Raw genomic sequence first — 25,744 nt, 5'->3', positions numbered from 1 at the left:
GCCAGCCTCAGAAGTGTGAAACAAGCCAGGCTACTTTTCAGAAGTAGAAAGAATCCCCGACTGACACCTTCCTTCACTTCCCTGTTTTAGGTGAATCAGAATACTAGTAATATGACCTGGACCCTTAGCCGAGCTCCGCCACTGGTTAGCTGTATGACCTTGGTCAAGTTATTTCATCTCTCTGGCCCTCATGTCTTCTTCTGTTAACTGAGGATAATAATACCTACCTCAAAGGGCTGTGGTGATATTTAAATTAATCTGTTTTTATGCTGTTGGAGCAGTTCCTGGTATATAGCAAGCTCCATATAAATGATCAATAAACAAATAATAAAGCCCCCCCACAAAAACACCTTAAAGCATTCATTCAAGCCACTGAATGTATTCTGCAAGTATCTCATATTTACCTACTCATCCCCCTTTTCTGCTTTCACAGTCAATATCTGCTTTCTGTAAAAAACAAAATAAACAATGGTAAGTCCACGTGAAAGTGTAGGATATAGATAAAATTCAATACTTAGTTTAATATGTTTGCCAAACATTTACTCATCTGTTAATTGGCTTTTTCCTTAATCGTGGGCCTGCTTAAACTGTTTTCCACTGATTATTCCTCTCAGTGTCTGAGTCTTGTTTATAGCAATCATTCCCTTGTCATTCTTCTTAAATCATACATCAGAAATGGTGTTAATGTAACATTTAGTGACTACTACACTCTTAGCTCTTTGAAGGACACAGCCCACTGACTAAAAACTTACGTGTTGATTAGGAGGGAACATCTTTAAAAATAGGAAATATTTTGTTCTAACCAGTTGTTTCTACTTTTTACTTAAAAAGTAATAAAAGCCTTTGCTTTTAAAAAGTGCATTTGTTTGTTAATACAGCCATGTTTGGTCCGTATCTTTCACTAGAAAGATGGGCAATACAATTTGTCGGTTTGGGAGAGATTCCATATTACGACTAATCTGGCTTCCTCCTTAATAATCTAATACCGTTCTGTTATGTAACTCTCTTTGATGTCCCCTCTTTTTACAAGCACAATCAAGTAAGACCAGTTTTAGCATAACTTACCCTCTATAAGACAGACTTTAAATATCAGCACATCTATGTCTTGGCTATTGTAAACAGTGTTGCTATGAACATTGGGGTGCATGTAATTTGAAAAGATACAAGACATGGAAGCAACCTAAATGTCCATTAACAGATGATTGGATAAATAAGTTGTGCTACACACACACACACACACATACACACACACACACACACACACACACACACACACACACACACACACACACAGTGGAATACTACTAAGCCATAAAAAGAAAGAAAGAATGCCATTTGCAGCAACATGGATGAAATAAACCAAAAAGAGAAAGAAAAATACCATTGATAACACCTATATGAGGAATCTAAAAAAATGACACAAATGAGCTTATTTACAAAACAGAAATAGACTTACAGAAGATTGGAGGAATAAAAGGAGAGTTCAGGATTTGTGGATACTAACTACTATATATAAAATAGATAAACAACAAGGTCCTAGTGTATAGCACAGAGAACTATATTGAATACCTTGTAATAGCCTATAATGAAAAAGAATATGAAAAGGAATATCTCTATATATGTATAAATGAATCATTATGTTGTATATCAGAAATTAATGCAACATTGTAAACCGATTACAGTTCAATTAAAAAAGAAAATAAAATCAATAAATCTAACATTATATTCTTGTCCCAGGTAACAAGATGGTATAACTAAATATTTTTTTTCCCTCTGTTTTCTCCAGGTTCACAGTGGAACAGGAAGTTGATTTAAAAGATGCTTTGAAGGCTCTTGGAATAACTGAAATTTTCATCAAAAATGCAAATTTCACAGCCTTGTCTGGTAGGAAATAAAAACCCATTTTATTTATTTATTTTTTTTTAAATTTTATTGAGTTATAGTCAGTTTACAATGTTGTGTTATAAAAACCCATTTTAAAAATGTTTTTCCATAAGAGCTTTTTGAAATGATGATGTTGAATCCTCTATTTTATTATGGAGTTCTGAGGTAAAATATAGTTATCAGTTGCCAGATAAATATAACAAATATATTTAACTTTTATAAGCAAAACTATAAATACAGTCATAACATTATGTTTATATTATTCTGGTCCACGTCTTATCTTTGATAGTAGGTTATATTCGCTAAGACACCTGTCTTATATACATCTTTGAATTGCCCATCACAACTGACACAATGCCTTGTGGCACAGATAATCAATAAATGTGTTGATTGAATATCTCAATATGTCCAGTTATAAGTCATATAGGAAGGAAAGAAGAGAGGATACATAAGTGTCTGCTGTGAGAACTAAATGCTTTTAAGAAGAACACCTGTAAGATGATGTAAATATTATCCTAAGTTTTCAATAAAAAGCAGTGGTTTTGAAGAAGTAGCTTCAAAATACACCTGGCATATTAGGTGTTGAATAATTTACTTTAAATATCCCAAGGGGGAAAAATCCAGTTGAATTATCTGATTCAGGTGCCCTATTCTGGTCAAGATAAAAATCTTAACATATTAGTGACATTAAAGTACTTAGAAATGTAGAATCCTTTGGGTAATATTTTTAAGCAGCTAACCCCAAGACACTTATTGAAATAAGTTATCTGTGAGTGAAAGACTTAGCTTAGATAATGATGATTTTCTGTCATTTCTGTGGAACATAGGAAATTAAACAATCTGTTTCTGATGAGATTAAGACAGATATATATCAAGATAAAAGAAACTCAGTGTGTAAGGCCTTTTTATATGCAATTTATTGAACCCAGTTCTCCAGTTAGAGAGCTGGGATGACAGATTCCTGAGCAGTTCATGTGGTCCACAGGAGAGAAGTTAGCTTTCCTCTCTGGAAGCAGCAGCCTGTAAGAAAGATCTCCCACATTTAGGATCGGGAAGATTCTTTTCTAAACAGCATTCGGCTTCTAGCAATGAGATGACAGTGATGTATTTGACACCACAACTTCGACCCCTCATTCAGAGAGCCTACATCCCAAAGCACTAATAGAGCTTTTCTACGTGTCTACAACATAAATGTTTCTGTCCACATAAGGGAAATGAATGTTCCCTGAGGAAGGGTCTTCGTGGCTCACATCTGAGCTCCTCGGCCTCTGGGCTCTTGAGTGGGGTGGTCACGAGGGTAGGACTGGAGGAGATCCAAAAGGTAATGGGTACATTGTGCTGGAGTCAGAAATACATTCGTAGCTGAAGCAGAGGATACTTTAAAGTTCTTATGCTCCTTTCCTCAGGAACTCAAGAGAATCTGTCTACTATACTGGCCAAATTCCAACTGGATAATTACATTTTGCTTCTTACCATGGCTCTATTTTTGATTCGATTAGAGATTCCTCACTGTCTCACCTAAACATCGAGGCAGTTATTTCACACACGTAGAATATTTGCTGCTTTTCATTCCCGAGGGAGTTATCCTGCAGTGGCCAATCAGTTATTGTGGTCAGTGTAGGTGAAATATTTAGACATATCTGGAAGGCTTATAAGGTAATATTTAATTGTATTTACTATGTACAGAGACAGTAAAGCATAAATGTACACATGAGTAAAGATTTGAAATAACACTAGGATCTTTCAGAGTTGATACAGTCCACGTGGGAAGTCCCTGCTCTTTGATTAAACTTCCATCAGAACTGAATCCAGTCTCAGCATCCTGCTCACAGCTGTGTTCCCATCCCTGGCCCGGGCTGACACAGAGTTGGCGCACAGTAGATGTCAGCTAATGGAAAAAACGGGGGAGGGAAGGAGAGAAGAGTTTTATCTGGGGCCACTTTGTACGTTATATTTCTTGGAACATTTAACTCCTTAAAATATCAGTAAGAAATCCAAGATTGGTTACTCTCAAACACTACCCAATTCAGACCTTCAGGATAACTGATTGAAAGCCAACGTCTGAAGCTTTCAGTGAGGATTCTTTGATTCTTAAGTTCCTGGTTTTGCCAGCATCTTGGTAGTCCAGTCCCAGCATGCCAGCCACCCCAGGTAACATATTCTTAATTTTCTCTTCCTCTTGCTCTCTCTCGCTCACACACACACACAAATTCACACATTACTCATGAATCATTCATTTGAAAACTTTCTAGTGACACAACCATAAAGCTTACCTCTCTGCTTCCTCTAAACTCAGTAGCATTTATTCTCTGCATCTCTGTGTTTTGGGCACCACGTGCTCTGCCTTACATGGTTGGTATCCTTTTCACATGTTTAGTTTCTTGCCTCCCCAAATACATGAAAACCTTGATAATTAAAGTATTTATGACACTTAGTAACCTCCACAAGTACCCAGGGAAATTATTAGCATGTATTTGATTATTATTTTCTGCTTTAATGAGACTTTCATGGTGTTTAAGAATATGCGAATTAATTATATTCAACGCCATGTCCATTCCTTTCATTTACCAAGTCTTTGTGAGACAGATCATGTGAACAAGGTACTATACATAAAAATGAAGAAATGATTAAGGTATCATGTCTACTCTGAAGAAACACACAGACCTGAGGGAAAGACATAAACAGCTGGATTTAATAAAAGGAAGAGTGATAGGAATGACCATATTGCCTTTCAGAGAATATTTGACAATAGCTGGAGCTGGAGACCTTTCCAGTTGTCACAACTAGGAGGAGCTACTGGTGTCTAGTGGGCAGAGTCCAGGGCCGCTACATCCCTGGGATCCACACTAAACAGGACAGCTCCCAAACAAACAATTAAACCCCTCCCAAACGTCTATGATGATGAGCTGAGAAATCTTGTGCTAGAGAAAGCATTGTGGAAGCTGAGAGGGGGAAACATTAAAGGGCAGAATGGCAGCATGTTGGGTCAAAAGATGAAGGAGAAGACTGTATTGTTTTTCTCTCATTTTTTTTTCTTGAAGCAAAATTGGTACATAACATTATATTTATTTCAGGTGTACAACAGAATTTGATACTTGTGTACAACACAAAGTGATCACCACATCAAGGCTAGTTACCATCCGTCACCATACGGTTGACCTACCTCACCAATTTTGCCCACTCCCTTCCTCTGGTAACCTTCTGTGGCAACCACCAATCCGTTCTCTGTATCTCCACTTCAGGGGGTCTTTTTCTGAGGTTTTGTCTTGTTCTTTCATTTGGAACATACTCCTCTGTTCCCTCATTCTGCTTGACTCTTTCTGTTTGCTTCTATGTATTAAGCAAAACAGGTACTTCTCCCAGTCTTGAAGGAGCGGCCGTGTGTAGGAAATGAACCCTGTTGTTGAACTTTTCCCTAGCTCTTGGTTGACTCTTGAACCTTTGTGATTGACTAAGTAGCCTGGCTTATACTTGATAGATCCCAGTTTTTGATGGTGTGTGAAGACCTATGGGTGTTCCAGTAAAAGGGATCTCAGTCAGCACCTAGTTTTAGGCTGATTGGAAGCCACTTCTTGAGACAGCAGCTTTTTTTTTTTTTAATGGAGGTATTGACCTTGTGCATGCTAAGCATGTGCTCTACCACCGAGCTTGCCTAACCCCCTACTTCATGCAGCAGCTTTTAAAATATGCAAGTACATGCAGCCCTGTGGGATCACAGTTATAAACCCTGCTGGCCTCCAGACCAGATCTGAAGGTGTCCCTGGATGACAGTTGCAAAAATCAGGGCTTCAGATGAGTGAAAGAACTCTCTCTGGAGAGTTACTGGCAAGTTACAGCAAGTCCAAGGGAAGGCTCAAGGATGGTGTCTCCCTGCCCACGTTCCCCGAGCACTCCTCTGTAGCCTCTACACCTGTGGCAAACGTGCAGCCTGCCCCTCAGGTTGGAGCTTCAGGACAAGGAAGAGCGCCTGTCTCACAGGCAGACTGGGGATGGTTTTAGTCTGCTGTCTGTGCAGTGCCCTGGGGGCGGGAGCCTGCACAGAATCGTCTTTCCGATGATTACAGTCCTTTGGGGCCCAGAAATGCAAGCCCCGCTGGCCCCAGGGCCAGGCAATCAAGTGGTGTCCCCCGTGTGGACGGTGCTCCCCCACCAGCTTTAGGAACGCGGTGGAAGAGCGCTGGCCATGGCGCACAGACGCACCCAGCTTTTAGCAAAGCTGTGCCTGTGTGTACCCGCCCGCACTGGCCAGGTACAGGGAGGGGCAAAAATGGCATTCACCCATGCCTCTGCTCCCAAAGTCCCCACTGGTCCCCGCTTCTCTAGCCGATGCTTCAAGATTAGCAAATGAATCCCCTTCACGTCTAGTCCAGGCACTTCTCTAACTGCTGCCTTTGTGCTGGGTCCTGGGATAGGTGAGACTATGTGCCAGTCCTCTAAAAGGACTATCTCGGGTCTCCACAGCCCCCTGGGTCCCCTGGACACAAACTGCTTTGGTTTCCAAAGCCAGATGTTCAGGGGGCCTCTTCTCTCCAGGGCAGATGCCCTGGGGTGGAGTGCCCAATGCAGACCTCGAACCCCTCGCTCCTCAGGGAGTAGCTCCGGACTTGTGAGATCCCTCCCTGTTGTGCACAGGGGGTTTTTGGTGAGACTGACTCTGCCTCTCCTAGCTGTCCTCACGTGGCCCTTTTATTCCTTGTTGTGCCTCCAGTTGGTCAGCTAATCATTAGCTCTTTTTCAGCATTCTAGTTCCATATGTAACTTCAGACTCGGTGTGTCTGTGGGGGGGCGTGAGCTACAGATCTTGCTATTCCACCATCTTAGACCGCCCCTCACAAGTATGTATTTAAGCTTTTACACACGCAGAACGATTTTGAACAACATCTTAGAAAATGATAGCAGTGGTTTCCTCCAGAACCCTAGACAGAGGCTGTTAGATAAGAGAGGAGTTTTTGTTTCATATACCACTGTGCGCTGTTTTGAATGTGACCTTGTGTATGTATGACTTCTTTAATTAAAATTCTTACTTAAAAATTGGGAAAATCTTTTAAAAATAATATTATCAGTAGAGTTTGTCCATTCAAAAGAGCCCAGAAAACATTTCAGTACTCTTGGGACACTGCTACCAACTCTTGAATTATGTGATGAAATTTTTATCGTTGTTCAAAAATGTGATTTAGCAGAGGATAGAAAAGAAAAATACCCTGCTTTACATTCTCTTGCTTCTGGAAAAATCGAGTGACTTGAAAGCCTTTTGCTAAGGCCTCTTGAATCCACTGTTTCATTTTCTGTTCCACAGCATCTACTTTCATTTCAGACTCTCATTACTGTTGCCCTCGACGATTTCAATAGCCTCCTAAATGGTTTCCAATCTCTCTTCCATCTAATCTGTATTACCTACCACGGCCAAGACTAATCGCCTTAAAACTCGCTCTCGGTCATTCCAGTTCCTGTTCAAATCCTCCTTTCAGCCTGCAGTGCGCTGTCCACTGCCCGGCAGGGCGTTCAGACCTCAGCTCCCTCCAGCCTGAGCCCTGGCTGGTTCCTCACACGCAGCCAAACTGAACACTCGCTCTGCTCCTCACATCCCCCCAGATCCCCATCTTTCTGAAACCTCTCCCACCTGAAATCTCTTCTGAACTGAGCGTCAGGTCTAAGATCCCCAACTTCAGTAAGTCCCTGTGATGCCACCAACCAGAAGCAATCCTCCTTCCTAAATACTACAATAGTCGATTATTTTCCTTATGCCACATACCACATCTAATTTCATATTATCAGTGTTTATGCATTAGATATCCCCTGCCAGAATCTAAACCTCCCCCACATTGATCCTTGTGTATGTTTAAGAAGCACCCAGCACCGTGCTTTCTGCTTTGTACTCACTGAAGGAAGGGATGAAGAAGATGAGATACTCTGCATTTATTGTGTTTCTTTCTTCCAACCTCAATCTGATGTCCATTGCTTTTGACGCTAAATTCCATTAACATAAAACATAGTAAGGACTCATACAATAAACATGGAATCCAGAGAATGCTGAGAATCATTTTCTTCTCTGGCTCTATTTAAAATGCTCATCTATGTGCAGGGAGGATTCTGTTATATAGAGTAGGGCTATTTTTGTAATGGAAATGAATGACTGTCAGCATTTGGATTAATAGATAATCCTCTTGGAAGGTGTAAGGGGAAGGAGAAAGAGAGTACTAAATCCTTCAGCACAAAGTACAAGCTTTAATAAAGGAGCCAATAAAATAAAGGAATTAAGAAGACACAGCAAAAGCCGTATTCAGGTCAGACTCAAGTGATTAGATTTATGCTGGGCTGACTCTTACATCCTGCCCTTGTTTGTTCTCGTTCTCCTTCTACCTGTAAGCCAGAGGGCTGGGCTCTTTCTCGTCCAGCGCCCTAATTCCAGTTTCCCCCTACTTTCTTGCTTGGACGGTGGCCACGGCTAACAAAGTTGATCTTCCTGCCCCCAGCTGTTTGCTCATCCGATTCACGCTTTACAGCTGCTGCCACAGATACCTTCTAAAATCGAAGCAGACGTATCTTATTACTTGCGGACAAAGCCCAGGCTCTCTCGCATCATGGTCCAAGCTCTTAAAAGCAGGCAAACCCCCCGCCCCTCCCCTCCTGCTCACAGCCCAGGCTTCAGCTGGACCTTCAGGTCATCACCACTGCTTCTCTCACTTTGCAGATACAATTCTCAGCATGGAATCCTCTTGTCCCCACCTCTGACTTTCACTCTTCTACTTGTTCTCCAGGAACCAGCCCAAATGTCGCTCCTCTGAGAAGCTTCCGCTGACCTCTCTCCCTTCCTAGATGGTTTAATTTCTCTCATCTAAACTCCCACAGTGCAAGGCGCTTTCACACGTTTTACCTGTTCTTGGATTGTTTGTTCTCATACCTGCCACTGAGTTGGGAGCTCCTCAGGAGCCCGACTGTGTCACAGACGCCTTTCCGTCCTCAGAGCCCAGCATGGTGTGGGGAGCAGGCTACATGCTGGGTGGGTGTGTGCCCTGAGGAAATGGTGCTGGACCCCACCTTGCTGCACGTTGGGGGCTTCTCTCAAGCCTCTGGCCCTCCTCAGTCCCCACGCTCCAGCCACACAGACCTTTTTTGGGTCCTTGAGCACACCTGGCTTGTAGCTGCCACTGCACTAGCCTTTCCCTCTGCCGGAAACTACCTCCAGTCTGCCCTTGGCTGGCTCCTCTGTCTTCTTTAAGTCTCAGCTCAGATTAACCTTCTCAGACATGCCTTTCCTAACATCTGATGTCAAGGAGCTCCTCTTCCCTGCCCTAGCCACCAGCCAACACATCACTTTCTCTTCTTAGACTTACCATAGCCTGAAATTGCAGTCATCTATTGATTTTCTTCTTTATTGTCCCCGTTATTTAATGTCCCCTTTCTCCCATTAGGAAGGAACTATTTAGATCACCACAGTATACCCGGTGCATCAACCATGTCCGGCATATAGGAGGTGCTCAGTTACATGAATAAATGAATGAACAAAGAAATGAGAATTTACTGATCTATAACAAAATCTATCCAGAAAAACAAATAAACAAATGCTATTCCTACCTTGAAGGAGCTCAAATTCTAAAAACCTTTCTAAAGTTCATGGGTGGGGCTGAAGCTAAAAATATTTTCACAACTGAAGTAGAGACATATTTGGTATCCTAGGGTTCTGTTATGGAACTCTGTTGATTTTGTTATTTTAAGCATGTCCTTGGTGACGCAGATATCTATTTAAATTGGCTGTTTAGGAGCAGTGCCAGAGAGGAGGTAGGGGCATCCTCTTGCACCCTGGCCATCCTGCCCGCATTATGTTCACTGCAGATACTCAGAGCCTTTGGTGTCCTGCACAAGTCCTCATACAAGCAGGGTACTTGATAAACATTTGCTCAGTGACTGAATGAATGGTTTAGTATTTTGCCCTGTTTTTTTGCAGAAGAGCTTGAATTATTGCCCAGCTCTTCTCTGGGGAACCCAGGGTTTGCTGGCCCAGTTCCCATCTTATCCATTGTGAAAAGCTTTGCTCCATGCTGCCTGGAGGAAAATAGGGCCAGTCATTTGGCAGCAATGTAGGCTGTGGCCCGAAGGAGAAGACTGCTTAGGGCCAGTGGACGGTTTTTTTTTTTTTTGGGGGGGGGGTTATCTCTGTTTGCTACTGATTTATTTATTTTCAGTTTCAGACAATAGTTAACTTTTCTCTAACAAATAAGATGAACTCATCAGTGTAAATCTCTTTAATTCCACTCACATTATGATTCCTCAAATATCTGAGTGAGCCCTTGGTGCCTGGCCATCTGCAAGAACTTGGCAGGAGATGTTGAATAACTCAGGAAGGTCCAGGACCTTGCGGGGGCAAGTGCATGGCCTGGCAGGAAAGATGGCCTTGACCGACACACAACTACATGAGGATGGGCACTACTACGGGGCAAACGCAGAAGCTCTGATCTTACTTGTGTTCCTGCACGACCTAGTCTCCTCTAAGATGCGGTGGCAGCAGACACATTCATGCTTACACCCCCTTCAGCTTATATTTTATATCAGTGTGACTGCTTGAAACTTGTCCCAAGAGAAAAAGTTTTTTCTTTTGTTCCCTCAGTATTCATGATGTGATTTCCTGCTTGTTACATTTTCTCCTACTTGTATATCTAAAGGGGTGGTGTTTTTCTGAAGGTTAAGTTTCCTGAGCTCTCGTTTACAACTGCAGACACATGCTGTCCGTGGTGTAGCAGTTAATCACCCCTGGAAGCTGGAACATCGGTTTCGATCTTTATTGTGCTGTCTTTGAAATGTATATGATGACACTGGTCTGTGGGATCCCATCCCTTCTGCTCCTCTACTCAATTAGAGTATTAAGTTTTCTGGTGTGCGTGTGGTCTTGGTATTCTTTCTCTCTTTGGGGCAGTTCTCCATCAATCTTCCTAGACCATCTATTTTGGATTAGTGTCATATGTTTTATTTATTATAAGAATAAACTTTATAGCCATTAATTGTGAACAAAATTGTAGTCATGGTGCCTCTAGAGTGAAGACATCCAAAGTTTTACAACATGAAACAGCTAACCCCTTTCATTCAACAGTTACTAAATGTTGGGTTAAACCCTGGAAAAGTACGTATTATCAGGAAACTCCCTCTACTTAAGTCAGTTCATTCATTAGGCTCATTAAGTGCTAAAAGCCAGGGACACTAAAAGGAAAGACACAATCCTTGCCTGAAGGAAGCTGACAGTCCAGGAAGAGAGAGAGAGCTATGCTAATATGATATAGTGCAAAGGCTTAAATAGAGTTAGAGCCTGGGTTCAGCGGGAAAGAGTGGTCAGTTCTACTTTAGGGGTGTGGTTTAGGAATCAGGGGAGAACGGAAGAGTCCCAAAAGGTTTCAAAGCAGAGCCTCAAAAGTAGATTAGGTGTCTCACTGTACAAGGGTTCAGGGAGTTTGTGGGGAAGCAAAGACACAGAAGTGATAAAGTGTGGTGTGACCAGGCCCCTGCAGTTCAGATAACCTGGAGCACAGCGTGTGGAGGGAAGGATGCTGAGGGAAAGAGGTAGAGGCAACCTCATGGAGGTCCTCGTATTGCTGAGCTGTATGCAGGTGTGTTATATACTGAAGGCGAGGTGGGAGGTAGAGCAGGCAGGAAAGGGGAAAGGGTTTTAAGTAAGGTAGTGGCGTATTGGTTTGTATTGGCTAAGCTCATCCCAGAGGAAGCTTTAATGTGAATTGCAGGCAGCTAGACCAGTTCTTAACTGCTATGTCATGATCCACTGACTCCCTACAGACTCATTTTTAAAAATGCATTTATATATGTTGCTGGGTTTAATTTTCTGATTTAAAGAAACTTTACCTCCATGTTAACAGGTGAGTTTGGCATATGATTTTCTTTTCTTCAACAGCCTTTGTTCAATTTTAATAGCAAGCTAAGACTACCCAGAGATGAATTAGATTGCTTTTATTCTCTTTATAGAGCCTGGAATAGTGTTACAACAGAAAATTCTGTCTGTTTCTAGAAGGTTTGGTTAAAATCCCCTAGAAAACCATCTGCTTGGAATCTTTTATTTTGAGGAAGGGGAAAGATTTTCAACTACTTTAATGGTTACTGGACTATTCAGACATTCTATTTATTTCCTTGATTCAACTTTATAATTTATACATTTTAATAAAATTGTCCAGTTGATGGCAAATCTGTTCTTTTTCAAAGTTATCTGCATAAAGAAGCACAAGAAACTTTAGAAAGGGGAATGGAAATATTCTTAATCTTATTTGTGGAGCTGGGTTCACAGATAATACAACTTCCAAAATTTGCCAAATTGTGTACTGTAGATAGATACAGTTCATAGTTAATAAATTATACTCCTTAAAGTTGATTAACATTTATCTGCAGGAAATTATACGTAGTGGTTTTTTTGTGATTTTTAAAAATTCTCTTTATATCTTTAGTTCTGTTCTTTTTTTTAATCTTAATATTGTTTATTTGGGTACTCTCTCTTCTTTGTGAATCTTGTGAAAGGTTTGTCCGTTTCTTTATCTTTTAAATAACTAGCGTTCTGGGGAGAACCCTCAGTGTCCTTGCTTTCTTGCCCTTTCTGCCATGGTGCCTTGCAGCATCCCCCACCCCCACCCCCTTCTGTAGGTGTGAATGGGAGGTTAGAGGACTAGAGGAGGGCACATTCGGGGCAGAAGCCAAGGTTGAAGGGATGAGATTCCTTCTTTCGGGGTGCCTAGTACAGTCAGCAGATCAAGCTCAGGGGCTACTGGAGGCAGTTTCCTCTGTGAAACTGATGTGTCTAAATGATCACCTGGTGTCTTTGAGAACCCCCCTCAGAGTATCTGGACAGGGCTTGGCTGGCTGCGTGGACACCTCTTGCTCTTTAGGAACGGATGCTGTCAATTCTGGCTCCTAATGCATGACCCTGCATTGAAACGGGCAGCAGAATCTGAAAATAATAGAGCATTAGCTAACTGCTAAATAGTTAATATATTTTACTGTTTTGGAATTCACTGTTTTTGCCAACTAAATTATTTTGACTAGTTATTTAATGCAATTTATACTTTTCATTTGTTAAAAAAAAAAAAGCCAACTAGTCTAGATTTGAGGGAGCTAATTATACTTAATTGTTTTGTGTAAACCCTTTATTGCTTTTTATTTTTCTTCTTGTCATCAACTGCATCATAATATATGTGAGACGCACTGTTTCATAATGCAGTGCTTATATCTTAATGCTAAATATGAGCTGAGGAAAGAATATGCCTATTAAAAGTATAATCAGAGATGCCACCAGTTTGTCTTGGGGCTTATTCCAAATAAGCAGGTGCTTTTACTGAACGGTGGATGCTGGGTATCAACAGCAGAGTTACTAAGCTCAAATTTGAAGTAGACCTCCTGGAATTGGAAAAAAAAAAAGGTATAAATTTGAGTAATCCTTGATCTTGCTTCCTTGTACTTTTTTTGGATTTTTTTCCTTTAAAAAAATTTAATCTATTTATTTATTTATTGTGTGAGGGGGAATTAGGTTTACGTATTTATTTTTAGAGGAGGTACTGGGGATTGAACCCAGGACCCTGTGTATGCTAAGCACGTGCTCTACCGCTTGAGCTGTACCCTCCCACCCCTTTTACTGTTTTTTGCTTTATTCCCCCCCCCCCGCAAGTATCTTTTGTTTCTTTCATTTTAATCTTGGGGAAAAGCTGGAAACGCAAGACTGAAAGCTGTTGTACTGTATAGTTTGCTACGCCTGCCAGAACGAAGTTCCACAGACTGGCTTCAGCAACAGACATTTATTTTGTCATGGTTCTGGCCGCTGGAAGTCTGAGATTAAGGTGTCCTCGGGGTTGGTTTCTTCTTAGGCCTTTCTCCTTGGCTTACAGACGGCCATCTCCTCCCTGTGTCTTCACATGTTGTAGTAGTCAGGGTTCTTCAGATAAACAGAACCAACAGGACGAATAGATATACATATGTACATATAGTGAGAGATGTTACCAGGAAAAGGGAAATAAGAATTACCTCAGTTCTTAGTCACCTGGAAAAAAAGATTTTTGATGAGAGACAGAAAGCGTGATAGAAGCAAGATTTTCATTAGTGAAGTAAAAAAGGTAAAAGTCCACTCCCGAGAACTGGGAGCGGGCCAATCCAAGAGAGGAAAAAAGGCCACTGCGCCCTTAGTTTTCCTATTTTTATATCCTGGTTTTGTGATTGATTGATTGATTGACAACTCAGGTTCCTTGCCCTCTGGCTGACTGACAGCTCAGGTTTCTTGTGTTCTGGACCCTTCCTCTGCCCCCTGCCCAGTGCTCATTTCTACATAAACTACCTAACATTCCCCCCTCTAGTCTTAGGACCTCAAATCTTTGGGACGTAGAGGGCAAGGACAGAGGACAGTTCTAGCTACTTCCTGCTGATCTTGGGCAACGATGGAGCTCTTTGGGGTCCCAGACAAGGTGGCTGTCACTGGGCAGGTGGTGAACGAAGGGTCAGTGTCCATTGAGGGGCTTGTATAACAGCTGTCTTGGCTGATTTGTTGATTACCTTGTTATATAGCCATTTGAAGTTTGACTCTAGATAAGAAGAAACATTTTATAAGAAGGTTGAAAAGACAGAGGTCAAATATATAGAGCTAATCCTAGCCAAGGGATGAAGGGGACAAACAAGGGTGATGCCTACGTAAGTGGAAAAATTGTCTTAGGAAAAAATTTCTGTTGGTTTAGGTTTTAGAAAGCAGATGTTGGAGTGTTAGTCCAGTAAACTAAAGGAGGAATAAAAAGAGGGACCCTAATGTCAGGACATTTTAAGTTAGTATTAAAACAGTTTAGTGGGGGCCTAAAAAAGAAAAGATTAGAGCCAGTAGACATTTAAGAAAAAGGTTTATCTAATAGGGATCCATAGTCCCCTAGGGTGATGGAACAGTCTCACCAGAGTGTCGCTTGAAAAGCAGTTGCAGATCGCTAAGAGGTTCACAAGAATACGTGGAATTTGAGGTATCTTGGGTGCCAGAGTCCGAGTTTTTAACGGATTGGTCTTCTTGGGCCAATTTCTAAGGTTTGACTTGGGTATGATGTATCCAGCTGGCAATTCCAGGAACTTTTCCTGCAGTGGGGGAGGACAGAAGAACAGGGTAAGGCCCCTTCCATGCAGGTTGAAGCTGGGAGGCTGGGGAGCCATCCTTCCAAACTTTGATCAACACCTGAGTGCCAGGGGGATACAAAAGAGATGCTGTTGTCACTTGAGGTCCTGTTTTTAACCCAAATCCTCTCAAGGTGTTCTGGAATTGATTAAGAGCCTGGGCATATGCCCCTAAAGAGGTGACTTCATTATCTACCAGTATTTCTGCCTGAATAAATGGCCTTCCATAGAAAGCTTTGTAAGGACTAAGGCCCAGGGTCATCCTACGGGTGACCCTGGTTCGTAAAAGAGGCTTCTTGGATGAGCTTCCTAAGAGCAGCCTTAAGGAACTGATTGTCCTTTTCAACTTATCCTGAGGAGAGGCCTCCATGAGCAATGTAGATTATAATGGATTCCTAAGGCTTTAGAAACAGACTGGACCATCGAGGAGATAAATGAAGGCCCATTATCACTTTGTAGAGAAAGAGGGAGACAAACCTGGGAATTATTTCGTGTAATCGTTGTTTTGTTACCCTCTGATGCCTTTTCAGTTCTGATGGGATGTGCTCCTACCCATCCTGGGAATGTGTCAAAGATCAGTAGGTATTTGTAACCTTGATATGGGGGGATCTGAGTAAAACCAAGTTGCCAGTCCTCTCCTGGATAATACCCTCTATGTTGAGCAGGTCGAATTAATTGGGGTTTTTAAGGCTCCCTGTGGGTTGTTAACCGCACAGGTAGGGCAAGGGTTGATCACTCCGTCTATGGGCTTAGTCCCTTTCCTTTAAACACCCTTGAGATTAGCAAGGGAAAAGCATCCTTACCCAAGTGCGTAGCTTCACATAAGGCCTTTGAGACACCCCATTGGAGATCCTGTGGTAAAAGTAAAACTTCTTCCTGCTGTAACCAGCCTGAAGATCCAAGTAAAAATCCTTTCTGTTTGCCCCAAATCTCTTCTTCTTGAGTACAATGGGGGCTTGGTAAAGGCAGGGTAGGAACCAGTGCCCCTTGCAGGGAGGCTCCTGAATGGCAGCACTCGTGGCTGCAGCATCAGCTGTGCTGTTTCCTTTTGCTGTTTCTGAACCCCCTTTGTGATGGCCCTTACAGCGAACCACAGCCACTTGTCAGGGAAGCTGGAGGGCCTCAAGGAGGCCACGGATTTGGGACACATATTTTATGGGACTATTTTTGGCTGTTAGAAGTCCCCTTTCCTTCCAAATAGCTGCATGAGCATGTAAAACCAGGAAGGCATATTTTGAGTCTGTATAAATGGTGACCTTTCCCCTTCCACGAGCTCTAAGGCTCGTTTTAAGGTGATCAGTTCAGCCAGTTGTGCTGAGGTGCCAGTAGGCAGTGGCTTAGCTTCCTGTAACCTCATGGAGGGACAGAACTGAGTATCCAGCTCTATGTGTTCCCATCTGTGATAAAGCTGCTCCCACTGGTGAAACAAATCTCATCAGGGTTTCCAGGGGTTGGTCGGTGAGATCTGTTCTAGCTCCTAGAGAAATGGACAGGGTCTCGTGATATAGGCGAAAGGGAAGAGACTCGTCTGGTGATGGCAATAGTGTAGCAGGATTGAGTGTCCCACAAACAGAGACAGGGACATCTGGGTTTTCCAATAATAATGCCTGATATTTAAGAAGCCGAGCATCTGAGAGCCAGAAATGTCCCTTGCCTTTTAAAAGATCAGAAACTTGATGGTTAGCTTGTATAGGGGCCCCCAGAGATAGCTTAAAAGCTTCCTCCAGGAGAGTGGAAAGGGCTCCCAACACTCTTAGACAGGAAAGCCAGCCTCTAGCAGTGGGATGAAGCCACTTGGAGAGGTGTCCCATAGGCTGCTGGGTAGGACCCAGCCGTTGGGTGAGGACCCCCAAGGTCTCTCATGAACATATAACTGGAGGGGCCTTGTGGGATCTGGAAGCCCCAAGGCTGGGGATCTCACTAGGAGATTTTTTCATTCTTCCATTGCTTCCTGTTGGGAAGGACCCCACTGAAGAGGTACTGAGTCATCCTTACCCTTTAAACTGTCCCATAGAGGTTGGGCTATACACCCATAGTTAGGGATCCAAAGCCTACAGTAACCTGTTAGTCTGAGAAATGCCCTGAGCTGTTCTCAAGTAGTGGGATTAGGGAATTGTAAGATTCCCTGAAGTCATTCAGGGGAAAGGCTACAGTTTCCAGGAGTCAAGACAACTCCTAGATAAGTGACCTCTTGTTTGACCATTTTGGCCTTGGACCTGGAAACTTTATATCCTCGCTCGGCCAAGAAGTTAAGAGTTTGGACTGCATGCTGGATGGCCTGTTCTCAAGTAAGGGAGCAGATAAGTAGGTCATCTACATATTGGAGAATAGTTCCTTTTTCAAGCTGTAAGTCCTGTAAATCTGGGCCAAAGCTTGCCCAAAGAGGTGAGGACTCTCTAAACCCCTGTGGTAGTGCTATCCAGGTTTGGTGGTGTTGATACCCATTGGGTGAGTCCCACTGAAAGGCAAATAAATATTGGGACTGGGGACTAAGGGGTACACAGAAGAAAGCACCTTTTAGGTCTAAGGTCATGAACCACTGTGCTCCTGGAGGGACGTTCCCCAGTAACACACAGGGGTTCAGAGCCACTGGATGAAGAGGTACTGCTGCCTCATTTATGATTCATAAATCCTGGACCAGTCTAGGTTCCATTTTTTTAATGACCAGGATAGATGTGTTGCAGGGGGAGTTAACAGGAATTAAGAGTCCACACTGTAAGAACTTAGAAGTTGTTGGCTGAAGGCCCTTCCTTGCCTCAGGTTTTAAAGGATACTGTTTTCAATTAGGGAACCAGGTAGGATCTTTAAGGGAGATGACAACCGGAGGAGCCCTCCTTGCCCGCACTGCGATGCCTTGATCCCAGGCAGCGGGATTAATTTTATCTCCCAGGCCTCTGGGTGGGGAGGTCTCTCTCCTTCCCCAGGGAGCAGCAAGAGTTGTACAGAGGTGGAAGTTTGGGGATTTTCTCCCAGGGTAACTCGGGTTCCCAGTTTGTAAAGAAGATTTCATCCCAAAAGGGGGCTAGGACATTCTGGCATGCATAAGAAAGAATATGCGAATGAGCATTTGTCCCATAAACAACAAAGGGGGTGAGTAAGGAATCTTAAGGTCACTTTACCTGTGACTCCCATGACAGTACAGGATCTAGAGGAAAAGGGTCCAGAGAAAGAAGTTAGGACAGAGTAGGTGGCCCCAGTATCCAAAAGAAAATTTACCGTCCTACCTGCCACATCCACTCGTACCCACGGCTCCAGCCCAGTGATGGAGATCTCTTGCATTGGGGACACTGGAGGAGGCTTCTTCAGTCCTGGACAACCATCTGCAGGCCTTGGGCTGGTTTTCCCCCGCAAGCCATTTGGCTCGAAAGACAGAGGGCCGCCCAATGACCATGTTGGCTACACTGAAAGCAGGCAGGTCTTGGAGGTTTGTCCCTGTAGGGACATTCTTTGGCCCGGTGACCAGGTCGGCGGCAGATGCTGCATTTGTCGTTGGACTTACTTGCACTGTTGGGGGCCGGGTATGTAAGGACGGTGGCTGCCCTTGAAGGGCCGCTATCATCCGGGCAGTCATAGCCTCCTCCCTTCTTTCCTGCTCCTGAGCCCTGTCCTCTTGCCCCTGATTTCGATTATAAAAAACTGTGGCAGCAATGGTTAACACTTCATCAAGAGTTTCTCCAGGTTCCTGGATCACCTTTTGGAGTTTTCATCTAATATCAGGGGCAGACTGAGTGAGAAATTCATCCTTTAGGATAATGTGTCCCTCATATGAGCTGAGGTCTGAGTTAGTATACTTAGTAAGTGCCTCCTGGAGCTGCTCCAAAAAGGCAGTGTGTTTTTCTCTGGGCTCCTGACTAACAGCTAACACCTTAGAATAACTGATAACTTTCTGTCAGGCTGCCCGGAGTCCTGCCTTAACATAGATTAAAAAATGGTCTCTTTCCCATTTTTGGTTAAGGTCATTATAATCCCATCTGGGGTCCACTGGGGGAACAGCTGTTTCCCCTGTGGGGTACTTGTTGTTAGACAGATGTAGGCTGTCTGCATATTTTCTGGCTTCTCTAAGAACCCTTTCCCTTTCTACGTCAGATGGGGTTTGGCAAGGATAATATAAACATCTTTCCAGATGAGATCGTATGCCAGAGTGAGGTGTTGAAATGCCTCTATGTTTTTATCTGGGTTATCTGAATAGCTTCCCAGATCAGTCTTAATTTGTCTCAGTTCTACCAGAGAGAACGGCTTATGTGTGAATTGAGGACCAAATTCTCCACCTGTTTCTACCAGAGGGCAGGTCAAAGGTAATGGAGGAGCTGAAGGCAGTATCTTTCCTGAGTATGAGGGAAATGAGGGGTATGTGGTAGGGAGAGCAGGGCAGGGCGTCAGTTTAGGAGAGTCCCCCTCTCTAGGGGGTGTCAGGGACAGTAGGTTATTAGATGAAACTGTTACCTGAGTGGTTAACTTACATTCATATCTTTTACTTACTGAGGGACAGCAATGATCTCCCAGAGGATGTATGGTATTTCAGACCATTTGCCTTGTCTCTTACAGAAGCGATCAAGCTGGAACAAGATGGTTGACTTTATGTTCCCGTTTATAGGCCATGCTTCCTCACAGGGAAGTCGATATTGTGGCCAGGCAACATTACAAAGGAATATAAGTGTTTTTCTTTTAAAGGTTTGTAGAATAAAATGGTCCCAGTTGTCCAATATGCAGCCTAAAGGAGTCCCAGCAGGGATAGACTCTTGGTTTCCCATCTGAAAAACAAGGGTAGGATACAGGGGGAGGGTTTCAGAGCTTAGCATCCTAAGGTGAAAAGCCCACGGACTAGGCTGATGTCTCAGCCTCTGTCCACAACCAAATTCATCCTCGAGTGTAGCCATGGATCAGCAATGCCTGGCATCCTAGGGTCCTGATTCGGGGATGGAAGGTGATGTCTCAGCCTCCACTCCAGAAAGGGGGAAACGGCCACAGTCTCACTGGGTGCTGGGTGTCTCCGTGGTCTGATTGGAATGATCTCCTTTAGTTTAGCCAGTGGCTGGTCACCCCACCACGCCTTGTGTTCTCAGTTCAGCTGCCACAACTGGCCCCAGGAGCTTGTGCTCCGCTGGTTGGCTTCAGGGAGGGAGAGGGAAATGAAGGATTGGAAAGATTAAGTTTAAGCATGCCATCCGAGTCACAGCACCAAAATTAATGTTACCAGGAAAAGGGAAATAAGAATTACCTCGGTTCTTAGTCACACGAAAAAAATATTTTTGACAAGAAACAGAAAGCGTGATATAAGCAAGATTTTTATTAATGAAGTAAAAAAAAGTAAAAGATAGTACACTCCCAGGAATTGGGAATGAGCCAATCCAAGAGAGGAAAAATGGCACCGTTCCCTCATTTTTCCTGTTTTTATATCCTGGCTTCATGATTGATTGATTGATTGACTGACAACTCAGGTTCCCTGCGTTCTGGTTGACTGACAGCTCAGGTTCCTTGTGTTCTGGATCGTTCCTTTCCCCTTCCTCTCCCCCTGCCCAGTGCTTATTTCTATCTAAACTACCTAACAGATGGATATATGCATTTGTGTGTGTGTATGTATGTATATATATGTGTGTGTGTGTGTATAGAGAGACAGAGAAGGAGAGAGAGAGAGGGGTTAAGAGATTTATTTTAAAGAATTGGCTTGCACAATTGTGTAGGCTTTGGAAATGTAAAGTCTGCAAGGTAGGCCAGTAGGCCAGAGACTCAGGCATGAGTCCTAAGGCTATCAGCTGGCAGAATTCCTTCTTGCTTGAAGGAGGTCAATCTTTGTTCTATTAAAGTCTTCAGCTGATTGGATGAGGCCCACCCACATCATGAGGGTAATCTGGTTTAATTAAAGCCCACCAATTTTAATGTTAATCTCATCCCCAAAAATATTTGCAGAAACATCTAGAATGATGTTTGACCACATATCTGAGCACCACGGCCAAGCCAAGCTGACACAAAATTTAACTACCATGCATGGCCTTCCCTCTGTGCCTATCTGTGTCTAAATCTCCATATCTTATAAGGAGACCAGTTACACTGGATTAGGGCCTACCCTAACGACCTCATTTTAATTTAAGACTCCCAAATACAGTCACATTCTGAAGTCGTGGGGGGCTAGAGCTTACGAATTTTAGAGAACAAATTCAGCCCATAACAGCCATTAATTTAAAAGTAAGCATAAACAGAAAGACAATTCAAAGGGAAAAACGGTCTTCCTAATACTAAAAATGTGTATTTCATCCAACCTTGGGATAAAGCACATTTTTGAATCCTCAGATAAACCAATCAAATGGAGTGGGAAGTAACTTTTTTATATATTTACCTTTCTACAACCTAGAAGACAATTTTGTTTTTCTTTGCCAAGGATATTTATATTATCACAGTAATTGGAGTTTAGATTTTTTAAAAAAAATTTCTTATTCTGATTATATCTGGATATCTACAAGATATTTTGTGTTTTAAAATCATCTTGCGTTTTAAAATTTCAAACTAGAGAGCAATATGTAAAATGTCTTTATTTTGAATTATGAACTAATTTGAACTTGCTGTTAAAAACAGAGCCACGTTTCTGCTTTTTCTGGCAATGTAAGGAATAAATAATGGGAAAATTACCAATAAAAAATGAAGGGGAAAAATTAACAAGGGAATATAAAATAAGGACAAAACAGAAAAGACATCTTTAATGGTTCTCTCAAATCATAAATGTAATTTTGCAGCATTATCTCTTGTGTTTTGTATCAGTATCTTATGTCACTTACATTTCGCAAATCTGTTTAACTAAAGGGTAAAACCACTTCCCTATCTGATATCTCAGAAGCGCTTGTTTTTTTTTGTTTTTTTGGTTTTTTTGCAGATAACAAAGAGATTTTCCTTTCCAAAGCAATTCACAAGTCCTTCATAGAGGTTAACGAAGAAGGCTCAGAAGCTGCTGCCGCCTCAGGTGCCAAATGATTGTTTTCTAAGATCTCACTTTTTCTAGATTTGCATTTTAAAAGCAATCTTGAGTGGGGGATGGGAGTCATTTTTAGAACCCAGCCAAAAACTCCTGCTCTTAGAAGTCAAGTTAATGATGAAGCAGCTAGAATGTTCCAAATAGGATCTGAGGCGTGCACGCACCCCAGGGCCCCATACCGAGTAACTTCCATCTCTAATGAGAGGCGGGAGGGGACTGTCAGTTCTACAGAGTAGATTTTCCTGCTGTGCTGCCTGTTTAAATATGTTAAAGATTTCCCTGCTGCCCAGTTAAACATTTTTCTTTCTACCTAATTATTTGTGGAAGTCAGTTCTTAATTTTGGCAGTGAAGAGCTTCAATTTTTTAAAAGTATATGCACAAACAAGAGTGTTTGATAGCATGCAATAATTTTAAGTTAGGAATAAAATAATAATTTTAAATAAAGAATTTAAAAATTTTGACTTAAATTGTGAGTCCAAAGCAAAATGGTAAATGTCTTTGATTATTTTGAATGTTCTGACTTCCTTAGTTAAGTGAGAAGGATTTTTCTGTTGACATTTTTCTTCATTTATTTGTTTGGATTTGTTTCAATATCATGTTCAACAGCCATCATCAAAATTTAGCAGGATTTTTCCTTTCTCTGGTAAAATGTAACGTATCATATTTGCACACATTATTTTTAACTTCTGCATACATTTGTCCATTAAAAGGATCTCATCAGCTACAATGGTGTTTTCAGGAGGAGATAGATAGTCGTCTCAGGCATCGAGAAAGCTTAAAATCCTACGTAATTTAATCTCGGTCTTTCCCTGGCAACAAACCACCCTGCAGCGAGGATAAAATGATTATCCCACAAAAGGGATCTCAGGGGAATTCAGTTTCCCAGCTGTAGGAAACACCATTGCATCTCTCACTGCTATATTTTCTCTTTAATCATTGCCGTTCTGGCCACTTAAAAGCCTGTTGACTTGCTAGATAAAAACCCCCATTTCAGATAAAAGAAATAATGATTTGAGAATATAAAGAAACTGTATTTGTTTTTGGTTTGGGGTGCTTTTTGGTTCTTTTTTCCCCCTTCCCTTAACTCAAAGGTCATTTTAGGAAAGCAATAAGTATTTACCTGAGACAGAGAATAAAAATTTGTTAACAGGCAGAATAAACTGCCGTATAATTTTGGTGGGATGGTGGGAGGAAACTTGGTGAGTGTGTATTTGTTTCTTTTTTAAAGATCAAGTAGAAATGTTAACACCTTTACAGTTTCTCTCTCTCTTTCTCTCCTTTAAAATCTTGTTTTGTATAAATCGTTACCTTTGCATTAACATAGATGGTTTGGAGAAATTACTCATTAGTCCCTGCACATCCACAGACACGTAGTTACTTTCTCTCTGCACTACAGGAATGATTGCAATTAGCCGGATGGCTGTGCTGTATCCTCAAGTTATTGTCGACCATCCATTTTTCTTTCTTATCAGGAACAGGAGGACAGGTAAGAGAACAGAACTTTATTTAACAGACCAAGAAGAAACACTTTTTTCAAATTGAAAACATTTTCCTGCCTTATATATCAGATAATCTCTTGTGTTCAAATGATTTTTTAAATGAAAATAATTTATTCACATTTTTATCTTTAGATTATTGCTAATTGTAAGCAAGAAGGGAAAGAAATATCTTATTCTTTTGTTCACTTTCAACCCAATGCAGGTACAATCCTGTTCATGGGACGAGTCATGCATCCTGAAACCATGAACACAAGCGGACATGATTTTGAGGAACTTTAAATCGTTTTAATTGAATAACAAGGAAAATAGTAACTAAGCACATTATGTTTGCAACTGGTATATATTTGAGATTGGTGTTTTACAATAATATATCTTAAGATGATATTTAAAATATTTAAAATAGATCCCAATAAAAACAATGTATGTAAATTATAAGCCAACTTGGCAAGGAATGTTACCAGTATTATTGCAGTAATGGTCCTGTCATGTCTTTGTGTTTGTTGTGCTAGTATTTAAAATAAACGTACCTAGTGAACATGTGAACAGTTCTGTTTTTCATTTCAGAACTAGTAGTATAAAGGTACTTCTGGTTGAAACTTGGAAACAGTGATGTTTCTGGACATCTTAAGTCTTTCATAATCATGCAGAATCCAAGCACCAAAGTAAATTAGCATTGCACACTTATACATAACAAGCAAGAGGGAGGTGAAGACAAGCACTCCACAAAAATTTTAATTACTGTTTCTCTGAAGACGGTGTATAGTGTAATATAAAAACATGCAAACTGAACATCTTCTGTGTGGCTGCATGACAAAACTAGTTAGGAAAAAAAATAGGGTGATGCAAACCCATAGATTATAGCAATAGTTTATTTATTATGTCTTTAAAAACCCACTTGGCTTCAGATGGGTGATGGAGATCACAAGCCTGGTATATCACCATGTTTTGCTGCTACCAGTAAGACTGGAACTACAACATAGTTCCCCAAAGTCCCAAAATAATCCATATGAGCAAATTAATAATAAAAATATGCCCTCTGGTATGTCACTGGAGAGTTAACTAGAGAAACTGTGCTAGCACAGATACTGGAAACCAGCAGGTCATGGGCTGAAAGCTGCCCACAGGGATGTTCTTTTTTGTTCTATGTAGAAGGTTTTGAACTTGAGTGTCTGTAAGTGGAATATCACATTCCTTGTTTCTCCCATTGGTTAGCTGATGGCTCTGGGATGCATTTGTGTTTGAGACCTCCTGAGAGTTATAATAGATACTTTGCATAATATTTTGCTCTTATTTTCTAGTATGAGATGTAGTTGATTCCAATGGGAACAGTGTCAACTTCTTAAGTTCTCCAGTAAAATTATTTTGTTATCCTGTGGCTGAAATAATGGTATTCCTTTAGGAGGAAGGGGGCAGGGGGGAAAGAATGGATTCATCATGTTCCATAAATGCAGCCAGGTCCATTAATGCCAGATTCTGGATTCTATGATAATGATTTCAGAAGAAGTTTGAAACATTTCAAAATGTAACAGAAACCTTTGTATGTGCCTATCTTGTGTGTTAGATATTTTGCTATGATGATGATGATGATGATGATGATGATGATGATGATGATGATGATTAACTTTAATTCTCTTCAGGAGAGTTGTGGTTTGGAGCAACGAGGCCTGACCCTAGCCATATTGAATTCTAAACTCTGAGGAAAAACTTGAACATTTGCATTTTAAAACAAGTTCCCTTGGTGATTTTAATTCACACTAAATCTTGAATATTGCTAAATACAGGATACATGTGGAACACTTACTTGTATACTAGTTGTTTACATATGGTTAATTTATAGAAAATTAGATCAATCAATGAAGTATCCTAAATCAGTGCTTCTCATATTTATGTGTAATGGAGTCACCTGAGGATCTTATTTTTCAAATATTGCAGATCCTCATTTAGATCTGGCGTTGGATCTGAGATTCTACTTTTCCAACAAGTTCTCAGGTGATGCCATCGCTGTCGGCCCATGTATGTAAGTTGGCAGCAAAACTCCACTTAACACAGGTTTACATGTTTGATATTTTTATATATGGAAAAAGAAAAGCTGTATAATTTTCATACCACTTGGAGAGATTCAGGAGATAGGGCTGTAGTCTATATTAAAAGTGCAATGAACTTATACAAAAAGAAAAAAAATGGTTTTACTCTAAAGCTTTTTCCCCCCTAGTCTACACTATGGAAAGATACAGACTTTCTCTGCATATTAGAACACTTGAAATATAGTCTTTAAAA

General features: G+C 41.5%; 1 protein-coding gene across 1 annotated transcript in view; it reads left to right on the top strand.

The window, feature by feature from the left end:
- SERPINI1 (serpin family I member 1) overlaps positions 1-24,010 on the top strand; it is a 75,040-nt gene extending 51,030 nt beyond the window's left edge. Inside the window, exons 6-9 of the mRNA XM_006183814.3 lie at positions 1,787-1,884; positions 21,869-21,955; positions 23,365-23,454; positions 23,670-24,010. Of these exons, the coding sequence (XP_006183876.2) occupies positions 1,787-1,884; positions 21,869-21,955; positions 23,365-23,454; positions 23,670-23,746 (352 nt within the window). The 3' untranslated portion in view covers positions 23,747-24,010. The remainder of the gene's footprint in view (positions 1-1,786; positions 1,885-21,868; positions 21,956-23,364; positions 23,455-23,669) is intronic.
- The last annotated feature ends 1,734 nt before the right edge of the window (positions 24,011-25,744 follow it).

Source organism: Camelus ferus, chromosome 1, assembly GCF_009834535.1.
Source record: "Camelus ferus isolate YT-003-E chromosome 1, BCGSAC_Cfer_1.0, whole genome shotgun sequence".
In the NCBI taxonomy this organism is placed as follows: Eukaryota; Metazoa; Chordata; class Mammalia; order Artiodactyla; family Camelidae; genus Camelus; species Camelus ferus.
Note: the sequence above shows the minus strand (reverse complement) of the source record. Positions and strands in the feature narration are given on the sequence as shown.